We start from the raw sequence: 20,097 nt of genomic DNA on the forward strand, positions 1-20,097 counted from the left end.
TGATGCTTAGTTATGATAAGAGTCACCACCTACTTCTCTTGCTTACAGTCCTTTTTTTACATCATAGGATTCCTTTATGGCCAACCTACTGCGAATTATTCAGCATATGAAACCTAAGGGAGACCGACCAACAAAAATTGGTTCACCAGATCTTTCGAAGTCAGATAAAGATAGGCTAGCAGCCAAGTTTCCTGGTTTAGCCATCCCTAACGAACCAAGCGTCGCCCTTGTAACTGAAAACAAGAAAGGGAAAAAGAAAAAGAATGCAGCAACCGAAGAGGAATGCATTGTGAACGATGCAATGGCTGCCCTTGAAGCTCTAGCACCTTCGCAACTGACTGTTATAAGGTGATTACGTGTGAATAACCATTGTCTATACCACAAATGTATTTTCCTTTTAAAGTCCTATTTATAAATATTATTTATTTTCATGAACGTAAGGCAGTAATGATCTACTCATATTTACAAAACCTTATGAAATTCATTGCATTGCTATAATATTAGTTTATAAATTGGCTAGGGATGATATCATGGTGAAGGTTTGATTCTTCTAAAAAAAAGTCCCTATTCCCTTCCACATACTATTTGTGGTAACATGATGCTGAAATTGCTGTTGTAATGATTCTGATATGATAAAATTTATATGACCTCTTGTCTGCTCAAGTGAAAGCTTCCTCATTGTAGTCTTTACGTATTCTTGTTTTCAGGATTGGTTTCTGCCCTTTTTATTTTATTCTCAATGACTATTTTGTATATTTTGTTGTTGTAAAAATACACGATGTAAATATATATTTTATGTATTAAGTCAATTAGTGACAACAGTTTTGCAAGCATTTTAACTTCCTTCTTTAGGTCGATTTAACCTGAACATCCGCCTGAACAATAGGAGAGGAATTTTTCTGAAACTATGTATGCTAATTTCCGTAAAATGGAGTACATGATTGAAAACAGAAAAATGTATGATATTGTTTATTATCCATGTGAAATTTTTAATCCTGTTTTTTCGTCAGTGGAGTGATTTATCTAGCTTGGGGATTTTAGGTGTATGCTTTATTATTGCTTTTACTCTTAAACCATTTGCTACCAAAATTTTTTCTCAAAATCTTCCTATTATTTTTAATTTCATTTTCTTATCAAGTTTTTGCTCTAATGATTTACCGCAATGTTTTGGCATTGGTTGTCATTTAAATGTGGGGCCTACTAAGGCTGTAATTTTCATTGTCTCTGTTTGTAAGGTTCCTGTGCCATTTGTGTTTATTTCTGAATGGATTAGGATAACTATCTCTACAAATGTGTTGGTGGATTAGTTTAATTCAAGGGCATATGACTCAACATTATTATTAGAGATGGGTCGAATAGCAGATTTCTCGAACTCGAATATCGAATTCGAATATTAAATCATTGCTCGAATATTCGAATACCTCTAATACTAAACGATGAATGCTGGAATGTTTGACTCGGTTGCCTATGCAGCAGGCAACACAAGATTTTGGGGAGTAATATTGATTTCCTTTAAAGGATTCGAACAGGAATTTAGCTGATTAATGGAATCTTTTAATTTTATGGAAACAATTGGGCATATAATTAATTCAACTAACATCGCTTTACCCCCACTGCTGCTGCCAAGTGCTAGCTGACAATCTGAGGCATTTTGTAAAATACAAGCCCTTCTCCACCGGATTTTCTTCAATTATATTCAGTCCATCTTTGGGAGTTCTCATGAGATAAGAAGATGAATTGGAATTGCTATCAGGGAGAAACCAAATATCCTGCAAAAATATCCCTTCGTCTGGGACTGTAACAATAAAGATTTATAGCACCACTCATAAATTGAAACTTGATATATGTTTTCGGAAAAAATACCGCATCAACTTCCGAGAAGCTCTGCTGCTCATATCGAGTCTCGCCAGAATGCCAAGTCTCCGTCCTATTTTACATTTATTTCCTCGGGTAAAATGCTTAAATAAAGTCAGAAATGCGTCGCGTTTGGTCTTGTTCTTTTTTAAATTACGCGCACATTACTAATATTTCAATCCAACAAAGGTGTAATATCAATTGCCGAAAGTCATTGTTAGACACCTTTTGGGCTAATAGGTGATTCATGCAGCAGTTGACCTCCAGAAACTGGAAACTTAGAAGCAGGTAGGCTGAAACAGGTCAGTGGGTGAGAGAAGGGGGGTTGGGGTGCGAAACATATTTCTTTTGTTCTTGTGTAACTTGATATTTTTTTTTCGAAGCTAAGGTCTTCGTAATATGATCCCTGCGCGAGCTGGGACTTTTTTTATTTCGGAGAAGAGGAAAGCCTCAGAGGGGGGCTAGTGCTGAATGGAGGGGGATAGCGGATCTTGGGAAATGCGCCAATGTAACTATCCCACGGTACTCATGCAGCAGTTGACCTCCAGAAATAGGGAACTTCGAAGCAGGTAGGCAGAAAAAGTCAGTGGGTTAGAAAAGGGGGGCATGAGACACGTATTTATTGTTCTCGTGTAACTTGATATTTTTTCGAAGCTAAGGTCTTCATAATAAGATCCCTGTGCGAGCGAGGACCTTTCGTTTGATTTCGGAGAAGAGGAAAGCGTCAGGGTGGGTGAGGCGAGTGCTGAATGGAGGGGGATAGCAGATCGTGGGAAATGCGCCAATGTTACTATCCCACGGTACTGAGTTTCTCACTATGGTAGTTTCATCTCCTGGAAAAGATTCAAACTAAGTGCCGGTCCTTATTAGCCATAAATGACACATGGTAAACACTTCGTCTCATTTATAGGAAACCTGAGCGAGCTAGGGCCTTTTATTTGATTTCGAAGAGGAGTAAAGCGTCGGAGGAGGGGCCGAGGGCTGATGGATGGAGGGGGAAGCGGATTTTGTGAATTGTGCTACGTAGTTACTATCCCACGACACTGAGGTTTTCCTGGTGGGGGAAACCGGGGATTTTAGGATTTTTTCACCCGGATCAATTTAGGTTCCCCACGTCGAACTCTTTTCACCGCTCTAACCATGAATTTGATGTAGTTCGTCAACTTGCCTAAAATGGCGCTGCATGCATTAAAAGACTAGAGTTCTCTACATTTTTCCGAGTTAACTACAAACGACGTGCGTGCGACAGTGTACGACGCGAAATTCAAAGTATTCGAGGTATTCGAGGCGGTACTTTTCGCATAACTATTCGAGACCTCGAATATCGATTACTTTCTACTATTCGAGGTATTTGAGTATATTCGCACATCTCTAATTATTATGCTTGATCTATTTTTTTAGGTCAAAAAATGCCCAAAGCTCTTCAAGTTCGGAAGATGAGTCTGCTGGAGAAGAGTCTGCTGCAATTCCAGAGATAAAAAAGGAGCGGCGAAGTGAAAGTCTGGAAAGAGAGAGGAAAAGGAGGCGCAGTAGCAGTCAAGATAGGAAGAGGAAAGATGACGCTCACGAGCAGAGGGGTAGGAGCAGGAGCCGAGAGCGAAGGAAGAGGAATGTAAGCAGAGAGCGGAGGAGGAAGAGTGGGAGCAGAGAGAGGCAAAGGAGCAGGGAGCGGAGGCGGAGAAGTCACAGCCGAAGTAGACGCAGTCGCAGTAAGAACAGGAGAAGTAGCCGGGATAGGCATGGCAGGAGGAGTAGGAGCAGAAATGGGAGAAGGGAAAGGAGTGGTAGTAGGGACAGGTAATGAAATTATTGAGCCCAGAATGCAACAGGGCATCCATTAATTATGTGAGGCATTTAGGGGGGAGGAGAGGATCAAGCGATTCTCACTCAATGTCACCTGAGGGAGAGGGAAGGTCCTGGCAAGTATAACCTAATTTTTTCTGCGAGAAACAGTGTAAATGTGATTCTAGAGTAAGATCATATTAATCTTAAATAAAAATAATTAAGCAAATGTTTTAAAAAAATTAATCCAACACAATGAAGCATAGATTTACTTATTAACACAGGAAATACACATTTTGAACAATCTGACATGAGATTAGAGGGAGGGGGCCAAGCCAAATCTTGCAACATCTCACCAAGGGAGAGGAGAGTCGAAAAATTGCCAAATTCACCTCATGTAATTAATGGATGCCCCAATGGGAAAATTTGATTTTTGGGTGCTAATGGCTGCTCCCTTTTTATGTGTGTCCTTTCACAAATATATGGCTAAGATCTAACAACACGTATCTCAAAATTTGGCCACTTTGAGACGGGTATCTTAAAGTGTAATGACGTTAAAAAAATAAAATTCAAACAAAAAACAACTCTTTGCTTGCAAATTATTCTTTTTTCAGTTTAATGAATTATTATAATTTCAATTTTGGTGTACAATTAAAAATGAAAATCGTTTCTCAGCTCTCCTGAAAAGTTGCTATTTTTGAGATACGTGTTGTTTGAACTTAGCCATCGATATTTGATTTTGTAAAAAGCCATTGAAACCGTGGCAGTATTCTTCTCCATTGTTGTGAGAATATCATCTTGGAAAGTAAGTAATGCAAAACGATTTGTGAATGGATTAAATGAATTTGGTGTGAGAGAGATTATGTGAGTTTATTGTGGCTAATATTCATTCTCATTGCAAAAATAATCACTGTTTAGGGATGAGTCAATTCGATTCTCATGTCCACCACTTCTTGAGCTTATAACTACAATCAAAACCAAAGCCAAGAGAATAGGGTACGGAAATAATTTGCTTGAAAGCAATGGAAAATCCTTTCTCAACCATAACTTAAACTTGATGATATAGTTTGGGCAGTTTTCAAAAAACCAAATGAAAATCATTGTGATAGACTATCGCTGCTACAAATTCTAAAAAAAAAAGTTCTAAAAATTTAGTGATTCATTTAAACAAACTTCATCAGGGCGTTTCATTTCAGAAAAATTGAGAAAAGCTTTTCATTTCTTTATAAAATAGTCATCCAATTTGTTGTAATTTTAAATTTATTGATCCTTATGTTTGCAGAGATGGGGCCTCATCTCGTCATTCTAAGCACAAAGTAAGGTAAGTACCTTTAATTTGCTCTAAGTGTGGTGGGAAGAATGTTGTTATCTGGAGCCAGGAAGTAGTTTTTGAGCTTATATAGTTTGAGTTTTATAATTGGACTCTGTAGTCATTCACTGTAAAGATATGTTTATAATTATTGTAGGTACATTTATTCATCTTAAATTCAATTTTATCTCTTTTCTCATCTTTTACCCCTTGATGAATCAGTTCATTATCGCTCAGCACGTATCTGAATATGTAGTTTTTTGGGTGTAATCTGTCAATAACAGTACGTTAGTGGCCAACTGAGCCGCAAATAGTCGGCTTCTCTTTCTGGAAACAGTTGATTGAGTGCTATGGTAGAGCTACTGAATTCTTCAGCAACACTCCATTGATAACCTAGCATGACTATCTGGTTGTATTGGGTTACCAGTTTTACAAACTAAATATTTGGTCCGCTATTTCACAGATTCTCTTAGCACTTGTATTTTTCAGGTCTTACTTTACTTAATCTGGAGATCTAATCATATCCTCAAGCAATAAACAATTTTGAACCAAGTTTTACATGCATGCTTGCATGGTTTCAGACTATTACAGTGGCTGAATCTTTAAAATACTCTCAGAAACTTAACTTAAAAAGAGATTCTTTAGTTTCCCACGCACTGGGAAAAATTGAAAATAGTTATCAGAATTTTTGGGTGGTCAGAAACAGATGAATCTCTATTTTTAACAAACCAAAATATTAAAAAATGAAAATAAATCAGGGAAGAATCAGTTTTGCATGTACATATTTGTATTTTGATGTAACTTGCTAATTGCTATTACTTAGCTCTAATAATGATTTATTTACATATGCTCGCAATGTATAATATTTCTAACCTCTGAGTGATTTTTTTCTGTGTCATCAATTATTGAGAAGTAGCATATTGGTACCTACCTATTATTTGATAATATGCTAAATTTAGTGATAAAAAGATTTTCAAGAATCATGTTTATGGAGATTTGAAGTGATGAGTTGTTTTTATTTAATTTGTAACGATCCATGGGTTTTCCAATAAGCCTAGGCTTCTTTGCTGAAACTAGATGGGAAAACCATGAAGAATATAATATAATGAGGGCATTATGTAGTTAAGTGTCACACATATATATGGTGAAGAGATGCAAAATACAATGTGGAAATAAAAATTTATGCTAAAATTTTCACTGTACATTTCAGAAAGAGAAAGAGCTCAAGTCCTGAGGAGGAAGAAGATAGAAAAAGGCATCGCTCATCCAGTAAAGACAGGGGTGATGCTTCCGCAGAACAGCCAGCAACAGAACCTGAAGTGGGAAAGGTGGCGTGTTTTTGGTTTTTAAAATGATTTGAAAAACTTCATTTTAATAAGAATGTTTGGACTCTCATTCAAAATGTAGAGTATAGGTAAATCTGTAAGGGTCAACATCAATGCACTATTCAATGTAATGCACTCATTAAGAGGTACAAATAAATCACTGATAGAACCTTTACTTCAATGTGGTAAAATTGTTGCGGCTACACATTTAATATATAGTGTTTATTTTTATGCATTTCTCATGAGGAGGTTGGTTTTGTAAATTTAATTTATTTGTGCATTTGAGCATTACCTCGTGCCACAGTAATTATGGAAAGTATTTCTTAATGTAAAATTTCTTAACAGTAGTGTTCATTGTAGAGTGACCTTAGTGAATTTCATTAGCTTGTTGTTACTCAATCTTTGTTGTGCCTTTATATGATGATGGAGCAAAATTTCATGATTTGAAAAAAATGATTGTTTAAATGTTAAAATCAGTGATATGGGCATTTATGTTTGTAAGGTTACTTTAAGATGGGTAGCAAATTGTTGTAATAAATAGTTGTGGTTAATTTGAATATTTCAGATTCATGAAATTTTTACAAAAGTTATAATATATGTTTCTTTTTGTAGATTTATGCTGGGAAAGTGGCCAACATTGTGCCCTTTGGTTGCTTTGTTCAGTTAGAAGGTCTTCGAAGAAGATGGGAGGGTTTAGTCCACATATCTCAACTTAGACGTGAAGGGAGAGTGACAAATGTTGCTGACGTAGTGGCAAGGGGGCAGCGAGTTAGAGTCAAAGTTCTGTCTCTTGCGGGACAGAAAGTATCTCTTTCAATGAAAGATGTTGATCAAGAAACTGGTCAAGATCTCAACCCTATGACTCATGGACGGCTTCATTCCAAGGACAAGTAAGAAATTTCCTGTTTTACCAGTACATTTGACTGATTTTCTTTTCTCTATTTTTTTTTTAAATTAGGTGCGTAAAATAATATACAAATATTATATTATTTAAAAGTATGTATTGAAACAATTTTGGGTGTTTTAAAATTCTTTTTTATCGCAGTAATCACCTGTTTAATTTTTACAACTGCTCATTAGCTTTACCAAGTCACCATTTATTTTGAAGGGACGAAGAACAAGCTCATCGGAATCCTGATCGACCTACCTCTCTTTTGGAGCTCAATGCTTCCCTGATGGAGGAAGATGAAAGTGTCAGCCGCAAACGTGTGCACCGGATATCTTCTCCTGAAAAGTGGGAAATCAAGCAGGTATGATTTACCAATAATTATTTTTCTGTTTGAAAACCTTTTTTATCATATTTTTTTTAGGATTTGCCGGTAGACATGTAAAATGATGTTGTGATGGTGTAATTTACTTCCAACCTAAATTGCAGTTTAAGTAACGACTATGGTGATTGATATTGTGAAGTTGGTGATGGACAAGACGATAGGTTTTCACATAATAAAATTATTATGCATAGAGTAATTTACTTGTAAATTGAAGGCAAAAAACACCTCAAGTTTCTAGTCTCTGGGAACTGGGGACTTTATCAAATACCTGCCTCTCTATTCCATTGACTAACTGAATGGAAGGGGTAAGGGAATGTTGTGTTGCACCAAAGGTCATTCGAATGGGATTTGCATGTAAAATCTACAACTCTCTTTTAACACATTCAGTGTGGACCACGTCAATTGACGTGGTCCCGTCATAGCTGAGATATGGAGCACGTCAATGCCAGTCGGGCCAGGAGCCCTTTCTCCACCTCCATACGTAACTAATATCCACTTCTGAGTCTTCCGATCATGTGTATGGCCTTCAGGAAGCTTCCCTCTTTCGAACCGTGTGCACGGTTTGTAAAAAGCAGTACACCCATGTCTCGTATAGCGCAAGGGATGCGTTCCTTGGGGTCTTTGCGCTATACGAATATGCGTTATACGAGAGCGTTTTAACATTGGGAAGATAGGGATGCGTTCCTGGTAGCATAGGTCTTGGGTATTGAATTTCCTCTAAAACATATATATTCCCATAAATAGCCTTAGAAAATATTATTTATATAAATTTTTATAGTTTAAAACATCTTTAAAGATAGTATGCACGTATTTGAAGACTTTTATTCACATTAAAAAAAATTCTTACGTGCTTTTCAAATTCCCTCCTGTCGTGCGGGTGGGCTAACATCTGCTATCTCAGGGGATCGTAATGCGTTGCCGGCAGTTGTCGATTTTTCAAACTTGTCTAAAAACAACTATTATGTCACCCAGGCCCCTTTGTCGCTCATCGAAATGACAGGAAAATGCTACTTTGAATGCCATTTCATAGCTAGCGGAGTTAAAGAATGATAAATCATTTTAATTTGAAGTCCTCCGAGTCATTATAGCAGCTACGTGAAACAGTCTTTAAATGCCTTGAAACCTGACCCAGGTTTTCCTTCCCTGAAAATGAATGAACGAGATTGCATTCTTTTCCAAAACAATATCGTCTCGTCAACACTAAAAATTGGTTGAGGGGGAAAGGAGCCACTTTCAATCACAGCTTGGAGTTCATCAGAAAATGTTGCGGTGACTGCGCTATCAACACTTGCAGATTCACCTGATATCGCCGCACTGAAAATACCTGCTTGCCGTGTAAATGCTGGAACCAACCGGAGCTTTCACTAAATGTCTCGGAGCGATTACCACTCTCGTCTTTTTGTACTGATTCACTATGAACTTTCCGTATGTGTAGACCGCTTGGCTGAAGTTGGTGCGGCTGAGGTCACTGATGTTTTAACTTCGTCTTTATTCAGAATAAGGCATCGTGCGTTTAAACTTCCGAGCAATATCGCTTTGACGTTCTCCATTTTCAAAGCAATTGACCTCTTTCAATTCCTCTTCTAGGTTTATAGTTTTTCTTGATAAATTCTTGATTTTCTACACGCATTCCTATTTTTTTGTCATATTCTCTTGGTTTTTACTCTGTATGGCTCTATCTATATCACCTTCCACTGTTGAACTGTATTCCTGAGACGTAGAAGGCATACGACTGCGGGGAGGGAACGAAGCCATTGTGTTTGAGACTCTATAGCGGAACCTTTTATGTGTTGATGCCATTCATGCGCCACTCGGCCACCGCTCCATTTCTCCCCCGTGAATACCGATGACCTTGAAGGCTTTAGCGTAGACTCTCTACCTGGAAGTCAATCGCCCGATTACCTATGACGGCAAAAATACGTCTCAAACCGTATTGCTGAAAAAACTCATTTCTACTAGCCCCACGCTTAATTAACGATCTAAATTATTCATTATTATTCTGTTAAGGAGACGAGATAAATTACTTCGGTAGGCCGGCTATCTTGACCCAATGACGAGTAATACTTTTGGCCATTGCACAGCAATGGATTTCGAATAATATATAAACAAAAAAGAAGATTTGAGGCAAGCAATAATATGAATATGCGTAAAATGATAGAAATTTCGTGTGTACTTAGCGCAAGTTCACGTTTTATCACGAGAGCGTTTAAGATTTTTGATTAGGCTACACTGCGTTGCAATGTTTCCCCGAGGAACGAATTTGCGCTATATCGAAATTGCGCTAATCGAAATTGCGCTATACGAGACATGGGTGTATTTGAATGAAAGTTATGGCGCGGAAACCTCCATCTTTGTTCTTTCTTATTTTTATGGCAGATTTTGATGACTATAATGAAAATCGGGCCCGCATTGAATGTTTTAATCCTGTCCATGAAAGAGTTCAGTATCTTTATGTATTGTCGCCAATTTTTCCTAACAAAGCTAGATCAAGAAATAGAAAAATTTGGGTCTTAATTATCTAGTGAATTTTATCAGGTTCTGAAATGAAATAATTTTTCCGAGAGAGGCCATTGTATAATCTTTGGAATCCATTTAACATACTAATGTTTATGCTTTGTTGTAGCTGTGATTATTTTAACGAATGCTTACTGAGAAAGAATTTCATTTTAGATGTTGAAATTGATGCCTACCATGTTTTTTATTTTGAACATGTCTTTTATCTGGTGGTTTATGTTATTCTGTTTAGTGGAATGAAAATTTAATGATATATATTTATTTGTTAATCTATTTTAATATTATTTTATGAATTTCATTTAAAAGTGAGGCCTATTAGGATATGGAAAATGTGTGATTTTCATGTTTTAATTTGCCTAAATTTGTGTGGCCATTTACAGATGCTGTCTGCTGCTTGTATTGACAAATCAGAACTACCTGACTTTGATGATGAAACTGGCCTGCTTCCTAAAGAAGGTGATGAAGAAGAAGATATTGAAATTGAATTAGTGGAGGAGGAACCCCCATTCCTTCAGGGACATGGCAGAATGCTTCATGATCTTAGTCCTGTCCGTATTGTGAAGAATCCTGATGGATCTCTTGCGCAGGTAAGGTCACCATTACCATTGACTCTATTAGAGCAATATGGGCAAATTACATGCATAAAAATATTTGATGCGACTGATTTTTTGTTACGGGAATAAGTGAAGCTTTTTTAGTAAAGTGCAACAGAAACATCTCAAAACATTGACAAATGATATTGTCCATTTTAAATATTTCATGAAAAGCTCTTGAGTCCTTCTTAATCACGTTCCAACTGGGGTGGTTACCTGGTGACAGTAAGTACCCAATGACTGTGGCCCACCGTGGGGTCGGTCCCTTGCAACCCTTCTCTTACTCATAATCTCTCCCTTTTCATGACTGTTCTTCGAACTGTCTCGGAAGTGAGGGCCTTAGGCATCCCTTGTGCCAATGGAGTTGTGACTCGGGAAATGTGACCGTGCCCTGAAAAATTTTTGCTTTCAGGATATGGAACAAGGTGGAAACCAGTGGCAGATCCAGGATAGGGACAAGGGGGGGCTAAGTGGGGGTTAACTTACCAGCAGTAGTGGGGGTCCGAACAAAATTTTAATTCTATATTGTGTAAATTGGATGCCCAAGGAGGGGGGGGGGGGGAGCTATAGCCCCCTCAGCTTCCCGCATAGATCCACTGGTGGAAACTCATGCATTTTATCATGGACCTCATGCAATTGTGATAAATATGGTTGTTTTATCGATTTTCTATAATGAATTTTAGGTTTTCAGCTATATTTTACTGAGATAACTGTCAACATTGGAAATAAGCAGCCACATGGTCCTTGAAGGAAAAATGGGTGGGGGTTATTTTTGCTGGCAGTCATTTGTGACCCTCATCTCAACTATAGGCTTTCTGAGGACTGACTATCTCCAGTGCAATATCCATTTTTTTATCGCTGCAAAGAACAAAAAATCATGCATATTATTGATTTTTCCATCAAATAACAATGAAGTTTATTTTTTGATTGACATCCAACAACGATTTTTCAGTAACATAGCTTGCATTAAATTATTTTCAAATGTCTCATTTATTTTTTTGTGAGAGAAGAAATAGCTGTTGCATATTCTAGGTTTACTTTTTTCAGATGGGATTCATTCATGAAAATGGCTGTTAATATATTTATTTTTAGTGCATCTGACTTCTGCATGGTAGCAGTAAATGCTTGCTATTGCGTATTGTTGTAAGTTACTCTCCTAACATTGAACAAAATGGAAAACGCAATAACTTCGTGGAAATTGTGGGTATTCATCTTGAAAGCTTTTGGTTGGTTTACACGTTGTAATTGTAAAAAAAAAAATAGTTTAATTGTTGAAAGTGAATGTGTTTTTTTTCTATATGAACTCCTACGTGTGTTTTACCATGGAAAAATTATTATAATTATTATAGAGGTTGTAGGGTTTTCTTAATCCGATCCTTTGTAATTTTTCATTGTTACTGAGTACACATACAGTGGTGTAATTATGTTTTTGTTATTATTTTTAGGCTGCAATGATGCAGAGTGCGTTGGCTAAGGAGAGACGGGAGCAGAAAATGCTGCAAAGGGAGCAAGAAATGGATTCCATTCCTACAGGACTGAATAAAAATTGGATAGATCCTCTTCCTGATGGTTTGTATCCTTTAATTCTCATATAAAGTACTTATTAGTCTGTAAATAGCAAAACAAATTTGTTGCAATAGAAAATGATGAAATTATACATAGGTGATTATAATGGTAGAACATGAGCTAACTTCTGTACCAAACATATGTTTATGTTCTTAAGAATGTATATCGTTATATCCAGAATGTTTTTGTTGCAATTGAGTACAAGAGAAAAAATACCTTGAAGAATCAGGCATTAAAATTACACCAGAACCTCAATGTAAAAAAATTCCCAAATGGCCCAGAAATATTGATTTCATTATTGTGAAGCTAAATTTGGCTGTGATATGGTAGCTTGTAATTGAAGTTTCATGAATCACGTAAGTCTTTATAGTTGCATCAATGGATTAGATCATTTGGCTGTTATTAAGTCAGCCATGTTGGTTGTACATCAGTTTGCAGTTATATTTTGTCTCTAAGTAACATTAGGGCCGTTTGATCAAAGTCTAACTTGAAATCGTAAATATATCAGTTATTTACACTTCAGACAGCTCAGCTTGTAGCATTAAGTCTTTTTTCCATATCAAGAAATGGTCCAAGGAATAGAAGACATTGTCTGGATTATCATCCTGTGTTTTTTTGGCTCTTGTATGGTGCAATTGTGATTAGTTGTGTGGCTGTGGAATTTGATTGCAGCACCAACTGGACGTAGATTATACCAGGTGCAACAGCCTTCCATTACAATGGTATCTATGGCATGAATGGTTACTGACTGGAACCCAAATTTCAATCTCAAATTTAGGGAGAATAAAATGAAGGCTAAGTAATTGCTATTCATCCTGTATTTAGTAAATTTTGAGGGATTCGTAAGACGATTTACTGCAGACATGGTGTCACAGCTTGGATCAATTGTCTGTTTCAGTGGAGCTCAGACATAGATTTGTGTTCCTCTCCAAGTCACATCCCCTAAGCGCTTCCCTCCACTCATTGCCATTCTCCACACCATTGTATGATGGATGTGAAAATTGATTTAAGTCTCACCTCATTTGTAACTGTGAAATTTTATACTAATGAAGCTTCCCTATAGTTTCATGCATAATTTTTATTTGGACTATGGGAAGAAGTTTGTAGCTATGAAATTTCATTGTAAATATCATTGTTTTTTATGTTGTGGTTCTACTGTAATTGTTAATTTGCAATTTGGACCTGTGAGGAAGAACTTACAAGGATTTAAAATAAAGTAAGCTATCCCTACTTTCATGTCTTTACCAATTTATTGTTAGGAGTTGATTAAGAATAGGGCATGATGTTTTGTCCTTTTGATTTAAATGGTGATTTAAAAGGCTTAACAATAATTTTTTTTTTCAAAGAAATCATGAACTAATCGAGTCTCCTTTCATTTACTCTAATCCTTTTCGATCACATTCCATTAAAAAAAAATCATAAATATTTATCCACACATTTTATGTGGAATATGTAGTTATTTTATTTCAATAATAAGCTTGCTTTGTTTTCAAAAGTTTTAGCTTCTTAGTTTCCTATGTATTCAGTTATGAGAAACTATCACTCAAAACGTAAGTCAGTCAATTACAGTGTTTTATTGGAAAACTTTCTCAGCACATATATTCACACCATCATAATTAGGCTCACTCGGTGGTAGTTTTCATGCCTTTTAAGTTAGCATTTTATGTCTCATCTAGGTGTCTAATCTTAATAATGTCAACAGTGCTATAATGGCCATCGTATATGTTACCATGATTAATGTTATTTTTTTAAAATTATGTATGAATAGAGGGAAACAAATGAATGGAAATTTTTGAGGTTCAAAGAATTTATGAATTTTACAGCTGATGGGAGAACGCTTGCAGCCAATATGAGAGGCATTGGTTTGACCACCCAAGATTTGCCAGAATGGAAAAAACATGTTATTGGTGGTAAAAAGAGCTCATTCGGTAAGAAAACTAACATGACATTGCTGGAACAGAGACAAAGCTTACCCATATACAAACTGAAAGATGAACTTATTAAGGTAATTTTTTTATTGTGTTTTAATATGGATTGTCTTAATTTCATTATATGCCCTATGATTTTGAGTATGTTTGGCATTCATGTTTGCTTGATTTATTTTTCAGGCTGTGACTGATAACCAAATTTTGATTGTTATTGGTGAAACTGGATCTGGGAAAACTACCCAGATTACACAATACCTTGCTGAAGCTGGATTCACCACTAGAGGTATGTATGCATTTCTGTTTTTATCATAGTTCCTATAGGATCCTCAATATGATTTTTTGCTACTTTATTGTTTTGATGGCAACATTCATATTAGTTGTCCCAATGATATCTTTGGGGTCTCATAGTATTAGTACATTCATAAAAGAGTCATAAAAGTGGGAATTAAAATTTGTGAAGCTGTCTGCTCAGGTACTGCCTATGTACTTCGATGTTAGTGAGTTTAAAGTTCCAAACATTTTTCAGTGCTGATGCATTTCTTCGTATAAATGCTTGTTGAGTCATACGTAGCTATTATTTAGGTTACATTGATCTTAATCCCTTTGATTCAGCTCCTCGTATTTATTTATTATTTTGTGCATTACTTACACTTGGATGCACATGATGGAGATGACTTGGGATTCATTATGCACTTAGGCCCTAGGGATACTCTGGCATTTTTAAATTCACCTGCTTATGTTTCTTTTTATGGGCTTGTGTTTCTGTTGCTGTTGCCAAGGTTACTCTATCTCCTTTCTTTAGATGGATGGTCTCTTTGCCTATGCCACTTGTTAATGAACAATTTGAATACTAAACTGCAAACAGGCTGCTAGGGATCAGTTCTGGTGGAACAGAAACATGAAACCCCCATAATTCAGTGCTTTCATGATTACCATACCCTAGGACTTCAAAATATTAATAAAAGTACATGTATTCATTCATATTCATGTAGAGAATGGGTAATGCTGGTCTCCCACCATGGTGCCGCCCTACTCTCATGTCAGGTGCCCTATAACCAACCATTCAGATGTCATCAGCATGCTTCCTTTTCCTTCTTTTCTCTAAATTTTAACTGAACATTAGTCCCACGATTATGTTTACCCGTGTATTTTGCCATTTGCTTCCCCATGTTGAGATCATCACTTTAGAATCCAAGATTGGCAACAGCATGCTTATCAGTGGAGGAGACGTTAGGCCCACCATTAGCTATGCCAGGGAACGATGCATGCCTTTTTTTTATACCTTTATGCCATTTTCCCTTTCTTCTCCTATTTTCCTCGTCTACACTTTGTTATGTTCTGAGAAACGTCTATACATGCACTGGGTTTAGCCCCCTCAATAGCTGCCTCGTGCTGAAAGTTCAGTATGCATACAGTCTTTAAAGAAAGAAATCTAATTAAGAGGTTTTTTTTCTCCAAATTGGTGACTTTGAGGCCTCTTGAGTGCCTTTTGGCTGGTGAACCTGGCACTTGCACATTATGCATCTACACAAAATTTCCGTATTTTCATATTTTTCTCAGTAGAATGTGAGGAAAGATGTTTTCCTTCTTATTGTAAATTTCTTTCCTGCTCATTTGTAATAATAGCCTCCAGATTTAGCAGTGCTCCCATATATTTTGATGCAGGGTTTGCAATCTCATTGGTCGATGTTTTGCATCTTCTACCTGTGAATTAATTAAAGATAATTTTTTTTATTGAACATTTTAGTTAAAGCATAGAGATCTCATTTTTGTATCAAAAAGGCAAAATCCAAATAAATTGTGAAAATTTGGCTGTTTTTTGCCTTCCCCAGGGTTTATAGTGATCTTCACGCTTAAAAAGAGTCTGGAGTTTGTGAAATTTAGTGATCCTGCTCACTCCTATGATTTAGATTTTATAACTTCATTAGGTAATAGAGAAAAAATTTTTTTCAGGTAAAATTGGTTGTACTCAGCCACGTCGTGTTGCAGCAATGTCTGTGGCCAAGAGAGTGGCAGAAGAATTTGGGTGTCGCCTTGGTCAAGAAGTAGGATATACCATACGTTTTGAAGACTGTACTAGCCCAGAAACTGTTATCAAGTGAGTTTTCATATTTTGTGCATAATATGATTTCTGTGTTTCTTTTAGTATGCTTTTTTCCCATTTATTACCATTAGCTGAATTATTGTAATAAAAATAACAATTGTGTAAAAGTGTAATTGTACTTTTGATCATAATATGATGAACTTCCACCTCATCTCACCTGAATCAATTTAATTGACTAGCAGAAGTATTTCAGCCATGTTTGTTTGGCAATTGAATGAACACACATATATTTTGTTAAAGTCACATTATTTGTTAGTTTATATTAAGTACTATAATGGTATGCATCTGTATTTTTCATGGTATTTACAGTGGCACTAATTAATTCACCCATAAATTGTTAATGTCATGAATATTGGTAGTGTGAAAGACTTGGACGTAAGAAAATATGCAACTCTATTTGTACATTATCAGCATTTTTTGTCATAATTTTGCCTGATAACATTTTCAACTGCTGTGTCATTTGACACTGTGTTTAATTGACTGAGATTATGAACAAAAGTAAATTTTCTTTTCAGGTACATGACTGACGGAATGTTACTGCGGGAGTGTCTCATGGATTTAGACTTGAAAAATTATTCAGTCATTATGTTGGATGAAGCTCATGAAAGGACCATTCACACTGATGTCTTATTTGGTAAGATTTGGTTGTCATATGCTTATATTTTTAAATATCTTGGTTTTCTATTATTTATAAACATTATGATGCATAATAAAACCATGGTATGTACTTTAGGTCTTCTGAAGCAAGCTGTTCAAAAGAGGCCGGAATTGAAGCTAATTGTCACATCAGCTACCCTTGATGCTGTGAAATTTTCTCAATATTTCTTTGAAGCACCGATATTTACCATTCCTGGTAGAACATTCCCTGTGGAAGTTTTATACACAAAGGAACCTGAAACTGATTATTTGGATGCCTCTCTGATCACCGTTATGCAGATACATTTAAGAGAACCTCCTGGTAAGTACATATATGTATTTAAGTTTGCCTGTGTTATTGTTTGTAGCCCATCACATTGAAAAAAATTTTTGTCTATGAAATTTACATAGAAAATATTGGATGGTCTATAATGTTGTCCATTTTTTCCAAGGTACATATAGTACATATACTATTTTTCTGTGATGCCCTTTTTCAGGTGACATATTATTGTTTTTGACTGGTCAAGAAGAAATTGATACTGCTTGTGAAATACTTTATGAGAGAATGAAGTCTCTAGGACCTGATGTTCCTGAGTTGATAATTCTGCCTGTATATTCAGCACTTCCAAGCGAAATGCAGACTAGAATCTTTGAGCCTGCCCCTCCTGGTTCTCGTAAAGTTGTTATAGCTACTAATATAGCTGAAACATCCCTGACCATAGATGGAATTTATTACGTAGTTGATCCTGGCTTTGTGAAACAGAAAGTTTATAATTCCAAAACTGGTATGGATTCATTGGTTGTCACACCTATTTCTCAGGTATGAATTTTAAAATAATGTTAAATTTAAAATCATCTAAATTAAATGCTATAGGAATTATGTTGTGCAATTACTAAAGGTATTTAACTGTTTAGGGTATACTTTTAATTGTTAAATAGAGGAGGTTAGTAACTTATTCCTATTGCAATAATTACATACATATTGATATTGAAGACTCATAGTGAAATTCACTTTATTTCCTTTCATAAAATGGATGGGTACATGATTGAAAATTAATAAAATCTTTAGAATATTTATCTTTTGCCTTAGGATTGGCATAAAAATTCAATACAAATATCATTTTTGGAAGTAATTTCGGTTTCTTTCTTAAAGCCTATTTGATATTGATGTTTGCAGTTGAAACTTTTGTGAGTCTGTCATGGTATGGTTTCATAAGGTATTAACCCCTCAGCATCCAAAGTTATTTTTGTTTCAGAAATTTTTCATTTTTCTGTATTATGATGCTTTGGATCTTAAATATTCCTCATATAATTTTTCTGCATTATATTCTGCAGAACTGGAAATATACCCCAGTAGCAAATGCCTCTGCTGGGCGATAATGGGGCGTTTTTGGTCACAGTGGTATTGCGTTATGCAGTGGAATTAACATTTTCTAGCTCGGTCAATATCAGTCGGAATGTTTTATATCCACCATTTTTTGAGCATTTGAGTTGTGATAAAAATTTGTTCTAGGCTTTAGTTTATGTATATAGCTTAAGTTTGTGTAGTAAAATCATTGTTTGTCCTCAACTTGAAATTATTACTTAAAATTTTTCATGGAAATTATGAGACAATTTATTACAACCAATTTAAATACCGTATTTATCTGAATATAGTCCCCCCATTTTTTCCAAAAATTCCTGTAGTAAAAGTAAAGGGGGACATTATTCAAGCGTATTTTTAAAATATTTTCCCAAAAGTGAGGCCTCAAATTAGGGGGGGGACTATATTCGGAGAAATATGGTAAGTTTCGTAATAGTCTTTCTAATATTTCCCACTTATAACCACTGATGAAATAAGTTTTCTATATTTAAGGGTAGAGTGAAAATATCCCTCTTTAACTTTGTCTACCAAATATCCGGGTTAGGTTTTTGTATTAGCATTAGAAGTCTCAAAAATAAGTATTAAATAGCCACTAACTCAATTCCATCAATCCACAATGTCAGTGTCACTGATATCAATGCTGTTTCTGTTGTGTTTCCCATTGAATGACTGACATAAAAAGGTAGTTTTATTTTTTGCGGTATCTGAATGTAGAGCACAATTGGAAATGGTTGTCCTTGAAATCTTGGTTCTTCTGTTTGTCATATTTGTGGTTTTCTTGGAAAACCTTGTAGGACTACATTGAGTAGCACCCCAGACCTTCAAGCATGTTGGTGTGCTAGATAATGGACTACATATATTTGGGGAAATATGATATTATCACGTGAAATCTTCTTGGGTTTTCTACTGGGTGATTTGCTTGTTGGCCAATTTTCCATAGCTGCCTCTGATGTATTGATTACGGTACCATGTATATTATTCCATACTATGAAACTATTGTGGTTGTCAGATAGTAGCTTGTCCTTGTGTATAGATGCTATTTATTTTAAGAGACATTTACTTCCATGTAGGCCCAAGCAAAGCAGAGGGCAGGCCGTGCTGGTCGGACTGGTCCGGGAAAAACTTATCGCTTGTATACAGAAAGAGCGTACAGGGATGAAATGCTCCCAACACCAGTTCCCGAGATACAACGAACAAACTTGGCTACTACTGTTCTACAGTTGAAAACTATGGGCATTAATGATTTGCTCCATTTCGACTTCATGGATGCCCCTCCTGTGGAATCTTTAATTATGGCTTTGGAGCAGCTGCATTCCCTTAGTGCTCTGGACAATGAAGGGCTGCTCACTCGTCTGGGAAGGAGAGTAAGTTCAGCTATTTTTTTAAACAACAATTGGGGGAAGCCATGGCTTGTCAGTCCTTATATATTATTTCTGATCTCTATGCAATAAGTCATTGAAAATTTTATATTTTTTGCCATCAACCAATATATTTCTGTTGCCATAATTGTCTTTGCAAATACAGATGTCCCATTTTCATTTGTTGCATTATTATAAAGTTGGTTTTCAGATGTTGATGGAAAGTGATGGACACCGCCCTGTTTAATAACAGCAAATTACTCTTGTTTCCATCCATGTGACTACTTTTTTACTTCTTGATAAAAAGAAGGAATTTAAAGTAGGAAATTTTGTTGTGCAAAGACTTAGATAAAGTGCGGTAAAACCACCATGTGACATATGTGATAGGTGTGGGAAAATTGTGATTTCATAGTAAGGTTGTATGTAAGTGATTGCGTTGTCTCAGGAGCAGCGAAGACTTCATGTATGTTGAATATGTCACAAGTGTGGCAATG

General features: G+C 36.0%; 1 protein-coding gene across 1 annotated transcript in view; it reads left to right on the forward strand.

The window, feature by feature from the left end:
- LOC124159378 (ATP-dependent RNA helicase DHX8) overlaps nt 1–20,097 on the forward strand; it is a 28,825-nt gene that overhangs the window by 514 nt on the left and 8,214 nt on the right. Inside the window, exons 3-17 of the mRNA XM_046535150.1 lie at nt 68–348; nt 3,256–3,651; nt 4,919–4,957; nt 6,156–6,273; nt 6,883–7,160; nt 7,379–7,520; nt 10,436–10,642; nt 12,094–12,217; nt 14,038–14,219; nt 14,323–14,425; nt 16,096–16,240; nt 16,762–16,880; nt 16,980–17,204; nt 17,380–17,702; nt 19,316–19,609. Of these exons, the coding sequence (XP_046391106.1) occupies nt 68–348; nt 3,256–3,651; nt 4,919–4,957; nt 6,156–6,273; nt 6,883–7,160; nt 7,379–7,520; nt 10,436–10,642; nt 12,094–12,217; nt 14,038–14,219; nt 14,323–14,425; nt 16,096–16,240; nt 16,762–16,880; nt 16,980–17,204; nt 17,380–17,702; nt 19,316–19,609 (2,976 nt within the window). The remainder of the gene's footprint in view (nt 1–67; nt 349–3,255; nt 3,652–4,918; nt 4,958–6,155; nt 6,274–6,882; nt 7,161–7,378; nt 7,521–10,435; nt 10,643–12,093; nt 12,218–14,037; nt 14,220–14,322; nt 14,426–16,095; nt 16,241–16,761; nt 16,881–16,979; nt 17,205–17,379; nt 17,703–19,315; nt 19,610–20,097) is intronic.

Source organism: Ischnura elegans, chromosome 5 (genome assembly GCF_921293095.1).
Source record: "Ischnura elegans chromosome 5, ioIscEleg1.1, whole genome shotgun sequence".
Lineage (NCBI taxonomy): Eukaryota > Metazoa > Arthropoda > Insecta > Odonata > Coenagrionidae > Ischnura > Ischnura elegans.